This window comes from Eucalyptus grandis, chromosome 4 (assembly GCF_016545825.1).
Source record: "Eucalyptus grandis isolate ANBG69807.140 chromosome 4, ASM1654582v1, whole genome shotgun sequence".
Lineage (NCBI taxonomy): Eukaryota > Viridiplantae > Streptophyta > Magnoliopsida > Myrtales > Myrtaceae > Eucalyptus > Eucalyptus grandis.
Genome location: NC_052615.1, coordinates 34995226 through 35016130, shown reverse-complemented (window position 1 = coordinate 35016130; position 20905 = coordinate 34995226). Strand labels below are relative to the sequence as shown.

Below are 20905 nucleotides of genomic sequence, written 5' to 3'. Positions count from 1 at the left end.
TACTTCATCCTTTGTAAGATCTCTTAAGAAGTGGTACTTCACATCTATATGCTTGCTCCTCCCATGTAGAACTGGATTTTTGGACAGCTTGATAGCTAAGTTGTTGTCACAATAGATTATAGTTGCTTTTTACTGTTTGAACTGAAGTTCTTCAAGAATCTTCCGTAACCATATGGCTTGACAAGCGCATGAAGTTGCAGCAACAAATTCTGCTTCAGTTGTTGATAAAGTAACAATTGATTGCTTCTTTGAAGACCATGAAACCGCCCCGAACCAAGCATGAATACATACCCTGAAGTACTTCTTCTATCATCAACATCTCCAGCATAATCGCTATCTGTAAACCCAAATAAATTTGACTTTTCTCCCTTTTTATAAAACAGCCCAAAATTTTTAGTTCCTTGCAAATAGCGAAAAATCCTTTTTGCAGCTTGTAAATGTAACTCAGTTGGGTGCTCCATATACCTGCTTATAAGGCTCACGGCATGCATGATATCTGGTCTTGTCCCCGTCAAATACATCAGGCTTCCAATAATCTGCTTGTAGAGAGTGCTATCCACCTTGCTTCCATAAGGATCTTTCAAGAGCTTCAATCCAACTTCAGTTGGAGTAGTCACGGGGTTACAATTATTCATTTGAAACCTGTCCAAAATCTCTTGAACATACTTCTTTTGAGACATAAAGATTCCAGCTGCAGATTGAATAACTTCTATGCCCAGAAAATAATGCATCAATCCAAGATCAGTCATCTCAAATTCATCCATCATAGACTCCTTGAATTTGTCAAACATGGCACTATCACTCCCAGTAAAATAAGATCATCCACATATAAGCATACAAGAAGCAACTTTCCACCATCACCAATTTTAATAAAGAGTGTATGCTCATATGGACATTTTCTAAAACCTTTCTTCAAGAAATAGGCATCAATGCGACTATACCAAGCTCGAGGAGCTTGTTTTAACCCATACAGTGCCTTTTTTAATTTATAAACTTTATGTTCACTACCGAGCTTCACATAACCAGAAGGTTGATCAACAAATACCTTTTCTTGAAGATCACCATGCAAGAATGCTGACTTCACATCCAATTGGAAGATAGGCCATGAATTTTGCACTGCTAATGCAATTACCAATCTGATTGTGTCAAGTCTTGCTACAGGTGCAAATACTTCTTTGTAATCCACTCCAAATTCCTGCTTGTAGCCTTTCGCCACCAAGCGCGCCTTATACTTATCAACTTCACCATTCTTGTTCAATTTTGTCTTGTACACCCACTTGACTCCGATTGTTTTGTGTCCTTTTGGAAGATCTGTTAACTCCCAAGTGTTATTCCTCTCAATATCTGCAATTTCTTCATCCATTGCTATCCTCCAATTTTCTTTTGTACTGCTTCATCAAAAGTTGTTGGATCACAATCTGAAAACAAAGCAAAATGGATAAGTGGATCTTCATATTGATCAACTCTTGTTACTTCATAATCACTCATCCATGCAGGCCTCCGTCGAACACGATGAGGCCAATCTTCAGGTTCCGCAGCTACTGCTGTACTTTGGACACTGCCTGTGGCGATTTGGGTTGTTGTGGATTGCTGCACCAGCCCATTTTCATCTTCAAAATTCGTTGGAATTTGCTTACCAACACATTGTTCACCCCACGGCCAAGTTTGTTCTTCATCAAATATCACATCACGGCTGATAATGATTTTCTTGGTCATAGGATTATAAAGTTTATAGGCTTTTGATTGATCACTAATGCCAAGAAAAACACATTTGACTCCCCTGTCATCTAGCTTCTTCCTCTTTTTGGTCGGAACATGGGCATAGGCAATACACCCAAAAATCCTGAAGTGATCTACTGCAGGTCTTTGGCCGCTCCATGCTTCTTCCGGTGTCATATTTTGAACAGCTAGAGTGGGACTTCTATTTAAAATATGAATGCTCCAATTGACTGCTTCAGGGTCAGAAACTTTTGGAATTCCACTTCCCTCAAGAGACTTCGCACCATATTCAGAATGGTACGATTCTTCCTCTCACATATGCCATTTTGCTGTGGTGTATAGGTTGCTGTAAGTTGTCTCTTGATCCCACGCTTCATACAAAAATCTGTAAACTCAAGCGAGTTGTACTCTCCACCACGATCCGTGCGAAGGACCTTTATTTGATTTCCTCCATCTTTTCAACAAGTGCTTTGAAGTTCTTGAAAGCCGCAAAAGCTTCAGATTTTTCTTGCAAAAATACACCCAAATCTTCCGGCTAAAATCATCGATGAAGGTAATGATATACCGTTTACCTCCATTGGAAATTGGAGATATTGGTCCGCAAATATCTGAATGAACCAACGCCAATGGACTTTTTGCTCTCCACGATTTTCTTTGTGGAAATTGAGCACGATGTTACTTGCTAACAACACAATCTTCACAAATTTCCAAAGGAGCAGAGATTTGAGGAAGACCCTCCACCATCTCTTTTTTATATAGTGTTCGCAACCCACCGAAATTAAGATGCCCATAGCGAAAATGCCATAACCAAGCTTCCTCCTTCAATCTTGCAGAGAAACATGAATTTGTAGTGTTGTGGAGATACAATGGAAACATCCGATTGCCCGTCATTTTGACTTCAGCAATTAAACCCAACTTCTCATCTTGGATTCTACAAATCCCACCTTTAATAGAGATTTCATATCCCTTCTCTTGCAGCTGACCAGCACTTAACAGATTAGTCTTCAATTCAGGGACATACAATACATTTGAGATAGTTTGTACCGAAGTCCCTTTTGGATGAATTGCCACTGTTCCTTTCCCCATCACCAACACAATGGAATTATCACCAAACTTTACGGTGTTGTTGTACGTTTCGTCTAAATCAAAAAACATTTTCTTGTCTCCACACATGTGATTGCTACAACCAAAGGTCGAGATACCACATATTTGGTTGAGTTTTTTCCTTCTCATGGCACACCATCAAAAGAGATACTTCTTCTTCTTTTTCAGCAAAGTTAGTTCTTTCAACTCTTTGTTTATTCAAATTAGTTCGACATTCAGATTTGTAATGCCCATACCCGTGGCATCTAAAACACTCCACTTTGGATTTGTCTGCGACCTTGGCCTAAAACCAGTTGAATGTCGTCCTCCACGACCTCTTCCTCTCCCTTGGAAATCACGATAGGAATAGCTTTCAGACTTTTGATCAAAGCTAAAGCCACCGCGATCGTTGTTCTCCCTTCCTCTCGCCTCTTCCTTTGTTCACCCTTGCTGCTGATGAAGAATGATCTCCAGTTGAGACCTTCAAAGCTTGCTCTTCCGTCTCTTGTTGTAGGAGTTTTTGTTCATGAACTAACAAGGATCCTTGCAACACATCAATGGAAAGTTCTTCAATGTCCTTGGCTTCTTCTATGGAACAAACAATAAAGTTGAACTTTGGTGTCAACGATCGAAGAATCTTTTCAACGATGATGACATCCTCCGTCTTGTCGCCATGAATCCGCATCTTATTAAGTATTGCCATTGTCCGAGAGAAGAAATCTGTGATTGTCTCTCCCGACTTTATTCGTAGCATTTCAAACTCCGAACGAAACGTTTGAAGCCGCGCCTCTTTGCTCTTGCTGAGCCTTGATACTTTTTCTTCATGGAATCCCATATTTCCTTGGAGGTATCCTTGCAAAGAATTGTCTCCAAAATGGATCTGTCAATTGCTTGGAAAAAATAATTTTTGGCCTTGAGATCCTTCAATTTTAACGCATCCAAAGCCATTCTTTGCGCTGCCGTTAACACAACTCCTTCATCAGGTTCGGCAATTCCCGAAGAAACAACATCCCAATACTCCTTGGACTTAAGAAAATTCTCCATTAGCATGCTCCAATGATCATAATGACCATCAAAGTGTGGAATAGCAGGTTGTACAAATGTTTCGAGGCCATTACGCTGCTGCAAAATAGAACCACCACAAAAGCAACCTGCTGCTGCTACAAACAAAAATAACCTGCTGCAATACTCTCCCTTGACTGCTGCAAACGAAAGTACTTGCTGCAATAAAAACTCTCTTTGGTTCTCACCTTTTTACAGCACTCAAACACACACTTTTCTTCCCAACCTCCGCTCCGATACCAATGTTAAAAACCAGAGGAGATGCAGATATGCAGATGTGCAAAAACAGCGTTAAAAACAGAGGAAAACAGAGGAAATTTTCTGATATGCACAAAAACAGAGGAACGTCTGCATAACACACACACTAAAAACGACACAATAGCCTTTATATAGGCTTTACAAAAACAAATAACCACCACACCCCACTAACTTCACACGTACAGCAACCAATCCACATAATAAAAGTGCTTAATAGACTATTAACACATAAAAAACAAACCAGAAACATAGACTCGTTCAACATGGTCGACCTCGAATCAACTCAGATTCGAGGTCGAGCTGAGCTCTAGACCACAAATCTAGGGCTCGCTCAAACCTTAGATCCAATATATGAGGCTCAAGTTCGCCGGCCAAGCTCGAGATCAACGACAAAGAACTGAAACGAAGGTGAGGTGGTAGACTGAGACGGCGGCGGGGTTGCGATGGTGGCGGAAGGATACACTGTCGTCCCCATCGAAGTGTAAGGGAAGAAGAAGAAAAAACAAAGGAAAAAAGATGGCAGTGGCCGATGCCGATGAAGTAGACAACTTGCAGGTGGTCGTGTTTCTGCGACGGCGAAGGACAGTGGTTGGCAGCCAGAGTCATGGCGCCAACCGGTCCTTGGTTCGGCTGGTTGCAGGCGCTGGAGGCATTCATGTTCGGGGAAGAAGAAAGCTCAAGGTTGAAGACGAAGGGAAAAAGACAAATGAGAAAAATAAATACAAAAATCAATAAAAAATCCAAAATATATAAAATATATAATAATAATAATAATAATAAATCTTTGAGATGGAAGAGAGGGGTAACGGTGTTAATGATGGGGTCGGGCAACAAGTGTCATCGGGTGGACTAATATTTTCACCTGTTGACGTCAGACCTTTACCTAATCCTGTCTAATATTTCCTCGTTGAAGAAGTCCTCCTTTCTTTAATGCAGCTCAGCTAGTTTTTTTTTTTTCCTTTTTTCCTTTTTGTAGGCTTTTTACCTAATCCTGTCTAATATTTCCTCGTGGAAGAAGTCCTCCTTTCTTTTATGCAGCTCAACTAGGTTTTTTTTTTCCTTTTTTTCTTTTTGTAGGCTTTGACCTTTGACTCTTTAACTGGTCAACCCCAACAACTACTACGAATTGCACGACAAAATCTCGAAAGAAATCCATGACCTTGCCTCTCTTATGTAACAGAAAATTGAGAGCTAGTTAGCTTTCCATTTTTCAACAGTTCACGCACCTCACATTAGTCAAGAATCGATGGAAGGATCAACAAAGAGGTATACTCTAATGGGTTTATGCATCCATACGTCTATCATTCCATCAATTTGTTTGTTCTTATTATTCTCTAAGAACTTCCTTATCCTTCCTTTCTGGTATTCCGGTGGACTAAAATTTTCACCCGTTGGCATCAGACTTTTACCTAATCCTACCTAATATTTTCCAGTGGAAGAAGTCCTCCTTTCTTTTATGCAGCTCAACTAGGTTTTCTTTTCTTTTTTTCTTTTTTTACTCTTTGACCTTTGACTCATTGACTGGTCAACTCCAACAACTACTACGAATTGCATGAGAAAATCACTTTTAAAAGAAATCCATGACCTTGCCTCTCGTTTGTAACAGAAAATTGAGAGCTAGTTAGCTTTTGGTTTGTCAACAGTTCACGCACTTCACATTAGTCAGGAATCAATGGAAGGATCAACAAAGAGGTACTCTCTAATGGGTTTATGCATCCATACGTCCATCATTCCATCAATTTGTTTGTTCTTATTATTCTCTAAGAACTTTCTTATCCTTCTTTTCTGGTATTTAGGTGTGCAGTCGTGACAGGTGCGAACAAGGGAATTGGATTCGAAATATGCAGGCAGTTGGCTTCAAATGGGATTGTGGTGGTGTTAACATCTAGAGATGAAAAAAGAGGGCTTGAAGCAATTCAAAAACTGAAAGACTCAAGTCTGTCTGATTACCTGGTTTTTCATCAACTTGATGTCTCTAATCCCTCTAGCATTTTAGCCCTCGCAAATTTCATCGAGACCCAATTCGGAAAGCTAGATATATTGGTATATATGCATTTCCAACCATCATTAGCCTTTTGTCAACCCAATACTGAAAACTTTCAATAAACAAGGGAAAAATTTGTCCAGGTGAACAATGCTGGGGTTCCTGGAACCATTATAGATGGTGATGCTTTAAGGGCCTCCGGTGTGGGTAAGGTAACTTCTCAATTTCTTAATTTTCTGGCATTTGTTACACTTGAGTATGAGAAGATTGCATGCTCCCCGGTGAAAAGAATTGCTTTACATGAACGTTGGAACTGGAATTTCCAGATTTGTTACTCTCCTCACACATTAGGTGGACAAGCAAGTGACTTTAGAATAAGTCTTTTTTTTTTTTTTAAGAAAGTAATTTCTCTGCCATGGCGCTGGTAAATGATGGTTGGTTTCTCAAGAACCTTGCTAGTCTGCAAATCATTTAATATTTTATTGGTGTTGGTACTTTTTTCTGTGCAAACTGCGAGGAGGTACAGCATGAGCAGCTCCTTATGCAACATATAATGGTGTAAAACAATCACACTTGAATAAATAAATGAACCTTTTTGAAAGTTAAGATAAATGAATTTTTAAGTGGTTAGTCTTCCAATATTACTTGATTAGGAATTATGAGGAGCTTTCTTCTTGTTGATGCAGGAAGGTGCCCAAATCAATTGGAACGAAATCATGACCCAACCTTATGAAGCAGCCGAGGCGTGTATCGAAACAAATTACTATGGGGCCAAACGAATGGTGGAGGCTCATATCCACCTCCTCCAACAATCAGATTCGCCGAGGATAGTAAATGTTTCATCCAGCATGGGGAAGCTTGAGGTAAGCACAGAGTCATAGAGGATTGATTTTCAGTTGTTGATGAAACCCGCTAGGCAGATATATTGAGTTGTGCTCCCTATTTCATCAGCTTTCTGTTGCAATCAGAGAAATTCCTACTAGACAAATGCATTTCCATGCTGACGCTCTCTAGTTTATGGTTTCTGAGAATTCATCTACCTGAATTTTTGTAAATGGTTTCTAGATTCTTGGCGATTGCATTAGGTCTGGTTCTCGCCAAGAGGCTGGGGCATCAATCGCAAAAGATGAACCTTTCTTAGGACAACTTTCGAGAGAGAGAGAATGTTTGCCTTAAGGTGGCCTTCGCCTTAATAAAGAGTCCATTTTGTGGAATTAATTTACTTCTAGGATGAGGTTACACAATAAATGTATTGCTGGATAATTTTAATTAAGAATGGCTGGATAATTAAACCATAACCCGAAAAACCTTCACTCGTTTTGGTTTTTGTTTACTTCTTTTCTGGATTTGTATGATATGCATGGAGATTCAAGCCTTCAAGTCCACTTTGCATTTGTAGTGCTGTCTAATCCCTGGACTGAAGCTCCTAAACATATGTTTTGGGTGATCTATGCTGAGGATTTGTTAATTTTGGTGATTTTTTCCTCCAGAGAGTGTCTAACGAATGGGCCAGGGAAATTCTGAGCGATCCCGAGAACATCACGGAAGAGAAAGTGGACGGGATCGTGAAGGCTTTCCTCGCAGACTTCAAGGACGGTTTGTCCGAAGCGAAAGGCTGGCCTGCCTACATGCCCGCTTACAGAATCTCGAAAGCGGCCATAAATGCTTTCACTAGGATTCTCGCAAAGAAGTACCCAAGTATTGTCGTCAATTGCGTGTGCCCCGGATTTGTCAAAACGGACATCAACTTCAACACTGGCTCCATGTCGGTTGAGGAAGGCGCCGAAAGTCCAGTGAAGCTGGCACTTCTTCCAAATGGGGGTCCTTCAGGTTGCTTCTTTTTTAGGAAGGAAGAGTCAGAATTTTAATAGAATATAGCAATCTAGTCTTCCATGTGAACGGAAGATTATCTCAGCTATCCCTACCGCTTGACGAACCAAATAATGCTCTAGTTGTGGATCATGGTCCTCAACAGACTGATATTTCGTATCCGACTGTTTTAGACGCTTTCCTTGGATTCGATCTCACATCCTCTCATCTAGACTTCCTTTCGTACTGCGAATGCTCTCTCTCTCTCTCTCTCTCTCTGTATTGAGTCTACAGAGGAACTCCGTCATCGCATGCCTCATTTGTGATATTTTCCTGGATCTCTCGTACTTGTAGTCGAGAGAAAAACAAGCACTAGTGACTTGCAGAAGATAACCGCGAGTATGGGGCTCTATCAATCAAGTTCAATTCAAATCACGTCAATTAATTCAGCTCAATCCTTACGTTTGGAAGCAAAAAGCCAGTTTCTATTATATACAGTTAAGGTCGAAATTGGTAGAATTTTTGCTTTTGTACTCGCCACATGGCACTTAACAACAACTTTTTGCTAGTCACGTAGCTAGCAAGCCACGTAGTATAATTATGTCACATGGCTCATCTGGACCAGTTAGCATTTATTGGGCAATTAATCATTCTCAAGCATCTATTATTGATTAATTGCTTTTATATTTGAAATGAATTAAGATAAAGTATCTTCAAACTTTGTAATTCATTTCTATTATCCTTCTCAAACATTCATATGGTACGGCTTATCTCATTCTTTTAAAATTTTGAAAGTAAATCATATATGAGATAAATTCATGAGTTTCACTTTGTTAGCTTATTATTCAACGATTTGTTGATCCATGAATTAAATTGACTTTTATCCAAGTTAAAATTTGCAATAAATCCGATTTTTTTTGGAGTAATTAAACGTCTTTATTGAATATAAAAGAGAAATGGTTATATGATTGTCTTTAATTCACTATAAAAGAGGTGTTATTTTTTTTTCCTTACCAAAAAAAAAATAAATAACACCTCTTTTTAACTACAAAAAGAAAACATATAACAAATAATTAAAAATTGTGATGGGGTACACATTTTTAAGAATTTGTGGTTCATAACATATTGTTATTCTTAAAGTAGTCCAAAAATTGATGAAACCCAGGCAAATATATTGAGTCGTGCTCCCTATTTTATCACCTTGCTATTGTCATGAGAGAAATTCCTACTAGATAGATACGTTTCCATGCTGATGCTCTCTAGTTTATGGTTTCTTAGAATTCACCCACTTGAATTTTTTAAGTGGTATCTAGATTCTGGGCGATTGCATTAGGTCTGGTTCTCGCCAATGCAGAAGATGAACCTTTCTTTGGACAACTATCGGGAGACGGAGTTTTCGCCGTACGGTGCCCTTCTCTTTGATAAAGGGTCCATTTTGTGGAATTAGCTTACTTCTAGGATGAGGTCACACCAGAGATGTATTGCTGGATAATTAGCAGACTGTAACACAAACCCTTCACTCCTTTTTGTTTTTGTTTACTTCTCTTCTGGATTTGTACAGTATGCAATTAGATTCAAGCCTTCAACTCCAATTTGCATTCGTAGCGCTGTCTGATCGCTGGATTGAAGCTCCTTTACAAATGTTTTGGGTGATTTGATTTATGCTGAGGATTTGTTCAATTTTTTTTTTTTTCTCTCCAGAGAGTGTCTAATGAATGGGCCAGGGAAATTCTGAGTGGTCCCGAGAACATCACGGAAGAGGAAGTGGATGGGATCGTGAAGGCTCTCCTCGAAGTTCGAGGATGGTTCGTCCGAAGCCGAAGGCTGGCCTGCCTTCGTGCCCGCTTACACCATCTCGAAAGCAGCCATGAATGCTTACACTAGGATTCTTGCAAAGATGTACCTGAGTATCGTCATCAATTGCGTGTGCCCTGGATTTGTCAAAACGGACGGCAACTTCAACACCGGCATCCTGTTGGATGAGGAAGGCGCCGAGAGTCCAGTGAAGCTGGCACTTCTTCCAAATGATGGTCCTTCTGGTTGCTTCTTTGTTAGGAAGAAAGAGTCAGAATTTCGATTCCTTGTGAATGGAAAGTCTATCTCAGCTATCTCTACCGTGTGTGACGAATTAAATAATGGTCTAGCGGTAGATCCTTGTCCTTAGCAGATTGATATTTCATATCCGACCATTTTAGATGTTCTCCTTGGGTTCGATCTCACATCCTTTCATCTTGACTTCCTTCCATACTGCAAATGGCTCTCTCTCTCTCTCTCTCTCTCTCTCTCTCTCTCTCTCTCATGCTTGTGAGAGAAAAACAAGCACCAGAGACTTGCAAAAGATAATCGAGTCAATGACCTTGCACCTTTTACATAATCGAAGAAGATTGAATGGTTGCCTTTCCTTTTAGACAGTGTACACTTCCTAGTAGCTACAGTTTGCAACCAAATTGCAGAATCAACAGGGGGTTCATAATCCTCTAGTGAGCTTTATGCATGCATGAATCCCATCAATTCTTTTACTCTTCCTGTTATGTAAGAACTTTGTTATCCTTCTTTTCAGTAGTTACGTACGCAGTCATTACAAATGCAACCTAGGGGGATACATTATGGGGTCTCAGTCTTGGAAATTTGCTCGTCACTGAATAGAGAAAATGCAGTCCGCCTTGCTTTGCTTCCAGGGGAAAGGCTACCTGTCATTGTCAAAGATGGTCTCACTCTAATTTCCGATTAAGCTGGCTTCACATTCCAATTTGTGATGGTTCGCTGAAGATCCTTCAACCCAGAACTTACGTAAGCATCGAGTACGAAGTGATTGATTGTCATGGCCACACGCCTTAACAAAGCATACACCAATCAAAGTTATTAAGGAATGGTTCGGCACAGTAAGGGCACAAAATCAGTTGAAAGGAATCCAACTCTCACCGAGCAGTAGTGCAAGGATTTCCTCAAATACTCAGGGCATTCATTTAGCATAAGTGCAAGGCAGTCATATTGGGACTCTTCGGGTCAGATTACATAGCACGTTTAAATGGTTAAAACGTGAATGCAAATGTGTGCCTTGAATGCATATATAAGCAATAAGGATGTCTTCATCCGGCTGGTGATATTCATTGGCGTGAAGATTCACATAACAAGAGGACATCAGCTTTCAGGGAAAGATGCATGGGGACAACTGTAAAATTGATCGTCTAAAGTCTAATGCCACCATATGCAGATGCTGCAGTGATTCACCTGACTTTGATGCCAGTACAAATAATCAAAGAGTTAAGAATGTATTCGCCCGTAGCAGCAGTAGTAGCATATTCCTAGTTCTGAATCTTTCTTCATCATCGTACTTTACAAGAGACTCCTGAGTTGTTCATGACTCGAGTCATCCGCGTCGCTACATTTTATCTTGCCCAGAATTTTATTAAACCTCTGTGGATAGATTCACAGGCTGAGGCTCTATTTTTCGTGAACAAGGGGGCTGTAGATAGGGTACCACATGCTTCTTCTGACAAATTGCACTGTTTCCTCCTGCATTCACAGTAATGAACCATAAGTAACCGCTGCATATCTGAGGTCACCATGTGCAAGCTAATGTTGAACCATAAACTATGATTTGATCTTGTCACCAGAAAGTCAGATCCCATCAGAAGATGCAGCGCATAAGAGTTTTTAAGCGCTACATCTAGAAGGAAGAAGGCACATGACTGAAAAAGCATTCATCCCTCCAGGTGGTGTGATCAATTTGAAAGCAATGCATCTATATGAAGTTCAGATTTTACTACTAAAGATAAGGCTAAGGTCATTCATACCTTTGACATGTGCATCAGTTCTCGGGGCCCGATATCACCATGTCCCTCAGCGAGTTCTTCTGCAACAGCTGCTCGTAAAACAGCAGCCCCAACTTCTGCTGTTATATGCCTAATGCTGCATCATATAAAATATGATCAGCACATTTAAAATAAAAAGGCAAACCAGCTACAGCTGAAGCAGGATTGGAGCAAACCATATCGCATCATGCCAACCTACATCCTCGTGAAAAATACTGCACTGGCATAGCAACATTATTCCCAACAGATTTGATTGCATTAGCTCAGCATTGTGACCCCAGAATGTGCATAATTAGGAGATTGGAGCACTCATTTTACGGTTCATTTCAGGTTGACCCACATCTGTAGGTGGAATGTTCTTCATAAACGATGACAACAAGAACAATATCCAGAGCTCCACAAGAGAGCATTACCGTAATTATGCACCGAGACAGGTAACCAGGCACTACTTTAGTCATGCTTTTAAGCACCAAAAAAAGAGACCACTCTAGTGAGGCTAGAAGAATGCTTGATAAAATTACTCGATTATCCCATGAGAGATAAAGGCAATAAATGACTAATAATTTATACACGCCTCTGGCATCGCATCAATGTTCATATGATTTGTGGATGAACATACAAGACGGGAGAGAATATTACCTATTAATAGATGGATACAGGATACCATTTTGAACTTCTTCATCCGTCATATAAGAAGCAAGGCTGGCAACAAGAAGAAATTAGCAACTCAACAAACAAGAGAACATCAAGTCTTCAGTTGTTTTGTCTTCAAATCAGATGTAAATGTTTCAACTTTTCAGCCACCCCCTAAAGTTTTGATAGTATGACTTCTACCATCAATTATTAGTACATCGACATTTTTGCCCAGACAAGCACAGAAAAATCGGTTAAAATAAGACAAATAAGTCATGGAATAATGAATGCCTACCACTCAGCAGCTGCCTGTAACATTCCATCAGTGATAAAACGAGCGCCAGAAAGAAGGGTACCCAGACCAATTCTGTTTCAAAACAACAGAAACTCCATGAACATTCCAAAATTCAAAAGAAACTCTAGGGTAGAAAATGTAAAATCGTCATAGAAGCACCAACCCAGGGAAAAGGTACATATTATTCGCTTGATTTACATGACCGATTTTTCCGTTCCCTGCCAACATATACATATGCTAGTAGTTGTAGAAGTTATACAGTTGTGGGAGTTCAAAAATTATACATGGAAGGCAGTAATTAATGTAACACCACCAGCAGTTATCATTATGGAAGTAAAAGGTGCAATAATTTGGCTTTAGGAACCAGAGAGAAATCCTTCCATGCATGAAAAGCACCAGTAAGAAGACAACGTACCAAGATCAACATTTGCGAAAGGGCTTCCACTAGCAAAAGCTATATTTTCTCCAGCGTGCTTAAAAGCATCAGCAGCAGAGCATTCAGCTTTTTCATAGATTGATCAACTTTGTGTTAGCAGAGTAAAAGGAAAAAGGACCTCAAATAAGACAGCACATAGATATTCTTAGAAGGAATTTGAAGTCAATCCAAACAGGTACCATTATTTGTGGGATTGGACATGGCAAAAATAGCAGGTTTAGGTGAATCAGATTCTCTCATAGCCTTAAGCACCTGATCAGTATGCAAAAAGAGTATACTCTAGTAAACACATGATATCCAGTACAAGAACTCAGATAAGCAGAAATAGCCAGGTATTGAGAACCTATCACAAGTCATTTTTATACGAGAATTGAGTAGTAAAGTCTTGTGCTATGAATGCATAAGAGACGCCGAAAATGATTCATATCAGATTATATTCATACAAGATGATTCAGGATACAGCTGGGCACAGTTTACAGTGAGTCAAACTTGGACCCATCAAGGAAGGAAAGAGCAAGAAGCGAGTGAGGGGGAAGATATAGTAGAGATCTTATCGGTTAACTTATAGCTAGAGATACGCACAAGGACCACAAAATGGTTGAGCCAGATGCCTCCACGGTTAAAACTCAAATTGTTGCCGTCAAATGCAGCAGACTAACATATATAGTCATCACCCATCAAAATAAAATAAACTAAGAAGAAGAAAAAGAACCTATACAGTGACCCTAACTTGACCAGTTAAGAGGAATGCCAAAACTTCTATTCATATGTGACATAATATGAGTAATGTCTTCCACATCTTAGCAAAAAAGATGAGAAAACAAAGAGAATGCCAGTCATTATCAAGTCTATACCTCCTCGTTGAAGATACCACCAACTCCAGACAAACCAAGGAGCACATGGGGCCTGACCTTTCTAACCTGCACAGAAAGTTCTCAGCAACTAAAATCCTGGTACACATAAACAATCATAAAATCTCCTAGAAACTAAAGACTGCATGCAAGCAATGAGGTTCTCCCTTTACTGATCTCAAGTTGACAAGAAGACAATTTTGGGCCTCATGAAGCCAAAAAATAGTGTCCTATTGAGCCTACCACTTCAAGAAGGTTGGCTCCCTCCACAAGACCATTGATATCTCCTGGGTCTTTAGCAAAGGGTGCAGCAGCAGAATCAAGATTCTTTCTTGCTTTTGTGACAAGACCCTGCATCCATTAAACCTTATAAGGGGATGGTAATGCATACTATCCTGCATTTCAATTGACTCGTTTGCTTCTCATGTCAATGATATGTGGGGGCATACTTTTATGGGAAAGAACCAAAAGGAAGCAAAGTACAAGTAAAAATGTCGACACTCCAATTAAATGAGTTTGCTGGTTGCCTGGAGTATATATCAAACAAATTCGAGGACTTGCTGATGCAGGCAACTTGGATATGAAATATCATTGCAGTCACAAGAAGAGAGCTATAATGAAAATAGTTAGCCCAAAATCATACATCTTTGTCGAGCAAATAAAATTGACTATTTGCAGCTGCTTCACTATTCCCTGCCATTCTTGAAACAGCCTGTACAGCCTGCTTAAGAACACCGAGCCCCGCACTGATAGCCAAATTGCACACATGATAAGATTGGAAAACACAAGTAGAGTATTAGAACATGTAGCTCACTCATAGATAACCATTTGTGTAGGCTCTAGTCTGACCTCCCAGCACCCACTACAACAATCTTCTGCTTAACAAAATCTGCCAATGGCCGACCTTGGGCCCTCACTGTTCCCAACAATCCTGCAAGTGCAACACCAGCTGTTCCCTGTGACATAACAAGGCAAGAACAATAAAAAAATAGCAGAAGCAATAAAATTAATCCATGGTCCATAGGTGAGACACAAGATCCTTAGGATAGTTTACATATTCAGCATACTTCCTTTCTAGCAAAACCACTAAGTGCACGTTTCAGAAGTTGTCAGGGAGTAACTGAGGCAGGGCCTGTACAGGAAGGCGATCTAAGCCCTTGCTCCACTTCATTAATTACTCATCATGCCTAGGCCCTTGAGTTTGATCTCTCTTTACTATGGTTTCTTCTTCTCAGATAGCACTCATGAGCAAGTTGGCCTTCTTTTAATTTGAGGACGTATACTCGACAGCCTTTCTTTTAATTAATACAACAATCGAATATGTAGAAACAAGTGCTCACCTGTATGTCATCATTGAACATGCAAAACCTTGTACGATATCGTTGCAATGTCTCAAAAGCCCACTTAAACTGAAAATCTTCGAACTATGAAAGTTCAACAAGAGTTTTAGTAAGATAGTCCAATCAGAAGAGACAGAAAAAGGTACATTTCAACAACTGACCTGTACAATTGCCTTTGGCCAACGTGTGAATACAGCTTCCATAAACTCATCAACAATTTCAAGATACTCTTCCCCTTCCAACCTGGGCTGTCGAAGCCCTAAATCTGTTTGTGAAAACCTTTGTGAGACTTTTACTGGGGAAAAGAAAATCTTTTGCAAGACTATGTTACAATGTTTGCTAATGGAAGCAGGAAAATTTCAGGTGCACAATATCAACTAAGAAGGTTCCTAATAAGTTGTTGCAACCAGCCATTAAAAAAACTTCACCATGGCATAGGAGTTGAGAGCTTATTTTGACAGTAGCAATATTTCTCCATCAGAGAGAGAGAGAGAGAACATGAAGTTTTGAGAGCACAAAGTATGATTTATAAGCAGAAAATGAATGCAATTGTTACTCACAAAGCCGATCTTCAAGTAGTTTCTGATTATTGGTACCAACATCAAGCATGACGGGAGTATCTGCCAAGGATGGACATGAACAAATTTCTTTCTGATCAGTATAAAGTTTCCATTACAAATTTACATACCAAGAGTCCTATCATGTCCATATTACACAAAAGTATCATCTTCCAAAGGTTTTCACGTGATATCAATTCATACATAGAATAATATGCATATCACTCATTCAACAACTCCCGTGCAGGTCCCTTGATGAATGTTAAATTGTCAATCACAATGCAAGTCTGCAGTGGAGTTAGTGTCTGCACACATGTGCCAGCATGCACATTGGCATGTAAAGGAGGAGAACAAAAAATTGACTATGCTCCCCAGACACCTCAGGGCAGAGTGGAAAGGCATTTACATTTAGATTATAAATGAGGAATACTTTTGGGGGAAAATATATCTAATTAGGCGTGCTCAACAATGAACTAGAATGCATAAAGTTCTTTTTCCTTTTTAAAGTCCAGGCATGTGGAATGGGTTGGCAACAAAGGACTGAAAAAGTAGAGGGTAGTCATACTCGCTGTGGGTTAATACCGGCAGCTGCAACATACATATCCAGCTTTCCAATTGGTATTCCGATCCCCTGAACTCCAAGGTCACCAAGCCCAAGAATCCGACTACCGTCCGTGAGAACTATCATGTCTACCTGCAATTGTTGGGAGAGCAGGCGTTAAAGACATCAAAACTGCAGTGAGGAGACAAAAGGAAGCAGCCTGATGGACAAACTTAAACTTTTTAAGTATCAATGAAATGCACCTAAAGAACCAACACACAATACCCTGATAATCATCTGTGTCATTTGAACTTTTACTGATTCGCACCATACACACCAAATATGATTTTTACTGGTACATGTTACCCACTAAGATGTTTTCACCAGTTTATCAGACTGAAGCTTTATGGAGATAAGAAGGAATATCCACCATAAATTGGAAAGGATTCCATGATGACCTTCCAAAACAATGCCACAACCATGCAAATCTTTTGAATAATAGTTCTGCGATATTTTTGGCAAAAGAGAGAATACATCCATTTTTAGCGATTGTTGGAATCAAGATAGATTTAGCACGTCAGTGAGTGAGAAACTCCATATAGATTCAAATTCAAAACCCCATGCAAAATTTGGACTACCTTTTGTATCACTTACAAGAAGCAAAGCATAACTGTTTCGGTTTAGAGGTATACCAAGAGGATATTATTAAAGATCAGCATTCACTGTAAGATTGGACACAAAGAGAGCCAAAGGTAACAAGATACATGATAATGTAGGTGTCTAAGAGAGTGAAATTATACCTGTTGGGCAGGCCAGTTATAGATCATGGACATCATTTCTCCTTTATCCTTTGCACTGAAGTACATTCCACGAGGACGTCTGAATAAACCTGAATAATTTTGACAGACTAGCCCTACAGTGGGGGTATAGATTATTGGGGCAAAATCTTTAATGTTATCAATTAGAACCTGGACAAAAGAAAAACAGCTCTCTCAGATAAGGACTAGAACAGATTTATTTTCTGGCCACTCAAGACAGATTGCTGCCATACATACTCGGTAGTATAGTGTCTCATTCCTGTCATGCAGCCTATTCAGTATCCTCCACTTTGACAATGACGAAACACCCTCCGGTTCATTACGAGTATTTCTCTCTAATGACCGATATGATTGCACTACAAAATTAAGCAGCATCTATCAATCAAAATTTGCTACTAATTATATCAGCAAACTCAATGAGCTTCGGAACAAATTTTTCAAGGTTAGAGCAACTCTCTGAAAAGGAAATTTAAATTAGAAATCAAGTGCAATTAACAAAATTGTAATTCCTAATGAAGTGAACTGGAAGAAGAGTGACTGAAACGATGCACACTTTATGTTAGGAAAAAAAAAAAAACAAGGCTCTCCGTTACCCTTTATTAAGGGAGGAACAATTTTACATTACAAAGGACAAGGAATAGGACAGTGCAAGATGATTTTTGTAGGGGCAGTTAGACATCGAAGAAAGATTCTATTCCCATCAATATTCCCAATACCACAAGCATGATTAACCATCGTTTTATCTCTAAATAGGTACCATCACAGAAAGAGGTGATGGTATTAGAAAATGAGAATCATATGGGAAAATAATTGGCAACAAACAGCAGACTGTTGTGATGTCATAATGGTCCACATTTTATTTCAGAAAAGCTTAAATGCCGATAAATCACAAACTAAAAATATGCTTCATTGGCCCTCAGGCTTCACACTCTTGTTCTACAGCAGCCACAAGTTTCTTTTCAGTATCTTTTTTTTTTTGGTAAAAGGTAAGATTATCTTTTCGGTATCTTTATCTCCAGTTTAATCAAACTCACGACTATCATGCCCTTTTATTTAGAAGATCTTTAAACGTAATCGATTTCCCAAATGAGTACCTCACACTTGATGTACATGATATAGTAATTAACTCTGGAAGGTGGAAAAGCAGGCTTACTGAATCGATCATATTGGTGTTCAAAGGATATCACACGGGGCGGAAGCAGGCCACGGAGCCCAAGTCGATCTCTCTCAGTGTAAGGGAAGCCAGTATCCTGCTCGTAGAAAAATGCGAAACAGCAAGGTAAAAAAATTGACGTAGTCAGCTAATCGTTCCCATCTTCACATCCGCGGAATGCAGGAAGACTCGCAAAAGTACTCATAATGCTTCAAGACTGAACCCAAGACAATCCTAATCGAAATCGACATCCATCAAACTCAGCAACCCGCAAGAAATGATTAGTCCGGAATGTGCTCTGTAGTCACGTACGTATGCCAGAGCACACATAACAACCTGCTCACTAGAATTATGAAACCTTAAACAGTCCAACCAGCGACGAACACGACGAATCGCTCGGAGAACTTCTTCCGCCGACACTACAGTACTACACTGAAGCCGACTCCTCCCGACAGCCTCAATCGCGCACTCATTCAAAGTACGACGAAACACAGCGAGATCACAAACAAACGAACAAGCAAACGACCGCGAACCGAATCCGGCGATACTGACCTTGTTGAACCACGGATCGTGGAGGATGTCAGCGCCGCGCTTGTGCACGATGCACGGGCCAGGTATGGCAGTGGAGAGCCGCCTCGATCCGCGGAGGCTCGACGCCGCAATCCGCGCGAAGTTCCACATCTCTCCTGCCCGAAAGAAAGCACGGAGTCCCGACCGCCGGAAAGCGCAACCGGGAGCAGAGATCCAAAACGACGGCGGCGGCGGCGACGGCGACGGCGAACGGGAGAGCGAAGCTCCGATTCCGCTAGTTCGCCATGGCCTGCAGAGAGAGAGACTGCAGCAGCTGCGTCGCGAGAGGGACGACGGAGATCGGCGCCGGAAACTGGAACTGAGACACACTGACGGGGAGCCTCATCTGCTTCGTCTGCTCGGAGTTCCTTATATAGTCCGATAAAAATCCCGGCGTTTTTTTTAATTATATTTTTTCCGATTTCTTGGAGATTTTTTTTTTTGGGGGGAGGGGGAGGTCTTCTTGCTGAAGTGTGAAACAGTTTAAGCTGTCAGAAAGACTGGAAAGCTGCCCGAATTTCCGCGGGCAGGAGAGTGAATGCTCGAAAGCGAGGGCGCATTTACTTCGAAAAAAATTGAATAATTTAAAATACGTTTTCGCTGGCAAAATATTTTCGGTTTTTATGGATGTATTTGCTAATAATTGAAATATTTTTATTGATTAATTATTTTAAGTAATATAAATGATAATTTTTAATATAATATTTTTCAAACATTTCATTTCTTGCTAAACAAATGCATCATACAATGAGCTTGGTGGAGGTCCGACCTCAAAATTGAACTTGTAATAAATCTGCCTGTGAATTACGACGTATTCTGTTGATGGGATTTTGAAAAATCACGAGCCTTATTTGATTAATGTTAAATGAACACCTAAAAAACTTTGGTTTATATAAAAATAAAAATAAAAAGAAAGTGGAAAAGTGGGACGCGGATGGCGAGCGGAGTCTGCCCGAGCTGAGGTTCGGGCAGCGGGGGAGTACGAAAGGGGAAATTCTGCGCTGCGGGAGGACGACAGTCCTGCGAGCGAGCGGCGATGTGCCACGTGGACAGTTGGGGCTCGTGGGAAGGCGGGGGACGAAGGTGATTGGGCGGGGCTTTTGCCCAATCCGAAGATGGTTTCGGTCCTCAGCGGTTCGATGCGCCACGTGTAGTGGAAGTCGCCGGATTATTAATAGGCTTTCCCGTGTAATTCCTTTTTCCTGAATTCGAATATACTCGCTTGACCCGTCGCATTTGGGGGAGAATTTCATAGCTTAAATAGGCCGGCGCTGACGAGAAATCCATGCACTACAGCACGACATGATATATAGATACGTTAAAAGGAAGGGCGAATGCCACTAGTCCAGCATGAAATATTTAGTTCGATTTTTTTTACAATATCAAAATTTTTAAATATATATTCATGTGACACATTTATTTTTCATCAAAATTCTGTCAATAAAATTCATTTAAAATTTATCGATATAAATGCCAAAAAGTAAACAGTATTGACACGACACATACGTGAATTAAGTAAAACAAAAATAACGTTGTTTTTGCTTAAATATAATCTAATAAAATCTTAAATTAAGGTAAATATGTCATATGTATACACATGTAAGATTTTTTACGTCACAAGAAAAAATTTAGCGTAAACACGTCACAGTGGGCGTAGGTCGGTATTTTTTATGTCGCAAAAGAAAAATTCAGGGTAAATATTTCATATTGGTCATATTCTGAGGTCTTTAGTAATTTTTTTTTCCTAAATAAAAATATATTTTAGGAGGCATTCAGATGAATCAAAATTAAAAGCATTATTATATAACACACCTGTGCGGATTACAGAGTGTAAAGCACGGCAATCCAGACCGACGCGCATCAACCACGCAGTGGCAACTTTTGTCTGGATTGATGGGTGGTGATTATCAATCGATGGGTTGAAAAAGGAGGTTATCGTGAATGCTGGTGACATTAGATCTTATTAATATCCTTCCATTGA

At 40.0% G+C, this 20905-nt stretch overlaps 2 protein-coding genes across 2 annotated transcripts; one reads left to right on the top strand and one right to left on the bottom strand.

Moving 5' to 3' along the window:
* The first annotated feature begins 5709 nt into the window (after positions 1 to 5709).
* On the top strand, positions 5710 to 8107 carry LOC104442072 ((+)-neomenthol dehydrogenase). The gene is made up of 5 exons (XM_010055367.3): positions 5710 to 5814; positions 5919 to 6165; positions 6250 to 6318; positions 6793 to 6969; positions 7597 to 8107. The coding sequence occupies exons 1-5, from the start codon at positions 5795 to 5797 to the stop codon at positions 7972 to 7974; spliced, it is 891 nt and encodes a 296-aa protein (XP_010053669.2). The 5' UTR covers positions 5710 to 5794; the 3' UTR covers positions 7975 to 8107.
* Positions 8108 to 10955: 2848 nt separating this feature from the next.
* Positions 10956 to 19281, bottom strand: LOC104442071 (NAD-dependent malic enzyme 59 kDa isoform, mitochondrial). Its single transcript, XM_039311346.1, has 19 exons — positions 18907 to 19281; positions 18355 to 18451; positions 17439 to 17557; positions 17184 to 17351; positions 16406 to 16536; positions 15846 to 15904; positions 15447 to 15550; positions 15286 to 15369; positions 14795 to 14901; positions 14589 to 14691; positions 14189 to 14296; positions 13949 to 14014; positions 13274 to 13346; positions 13074 to 13160; positions 12822 to 12876; positions 12659 to 12730; positions 12370 to 12432; positions 11713 to 11827; positions 10956 to 11431 (listed from the first exon to the last, which is right to left on the bottom strand). The coding sequence occupies exons 1-19, from the start codon at positions 19033 to 19035 to the stop codon at positions 11360 to 11362; spliced, it is 1812 nt and encodes a 603-aa protein (XP_039167280.1). The 5' UTR covers positions 19036 to 19281; the 3' UTR covers positions 10956 to 11359.
* Positions 19282 to 20905: the final 1624 nt, after the last annotated feature.

What these genes read in the sequence shown, in the direction of transcription:
- LOC104442072 (XM_010055367.3), top strand. Translation starts at nt 5,795, where the DNA reads ATGGAAGGATCAACAAAGAG. An exon ending in ATGGAAGGATCAACAAAGAG is followed by an intron (nt 5,815 to 5,918) that starts GTACTCTCTAAT and finishes TCTGGTATTTAG; the next exon opens with GTGTGCAGTCGTGACAGGTG. An exon ending in TCGGAAAGCTAGATATATTG is followed by an intron (nt 6,166 to 6,249) that starts GTATATATGCAT and finishes AAATTTGTCCAG; the next exon opens with GTGAACAATGCTGGGGTTCC.
- LOC104442071 (XM_039311346.1), bottom strand. Translation starts at nt 19,035, where the DNA reads ATGTGGAACTTCGCGCGGATTGCGGCGTCGAGCCTCCGCGGATCGAGG. An exon ending in ACGATCCGTGGTTCAACAAG is followed by an intron (nt 18,452 to 18,906) that starts GTCAGTATCGCC and finishes TTCTACGAGCAG; the next exon opens with GATACTGGCTTCCCTTACAC. An exon ending in GGCCAAAGGCAATTGTACAG is followed by an intron (nt 15,370 to 15,446) that starts GTCAGTTGTTGA and finishes GAACTTTCATAG; the next exon opens with TTCGAAGATTTTCAGTTTAA.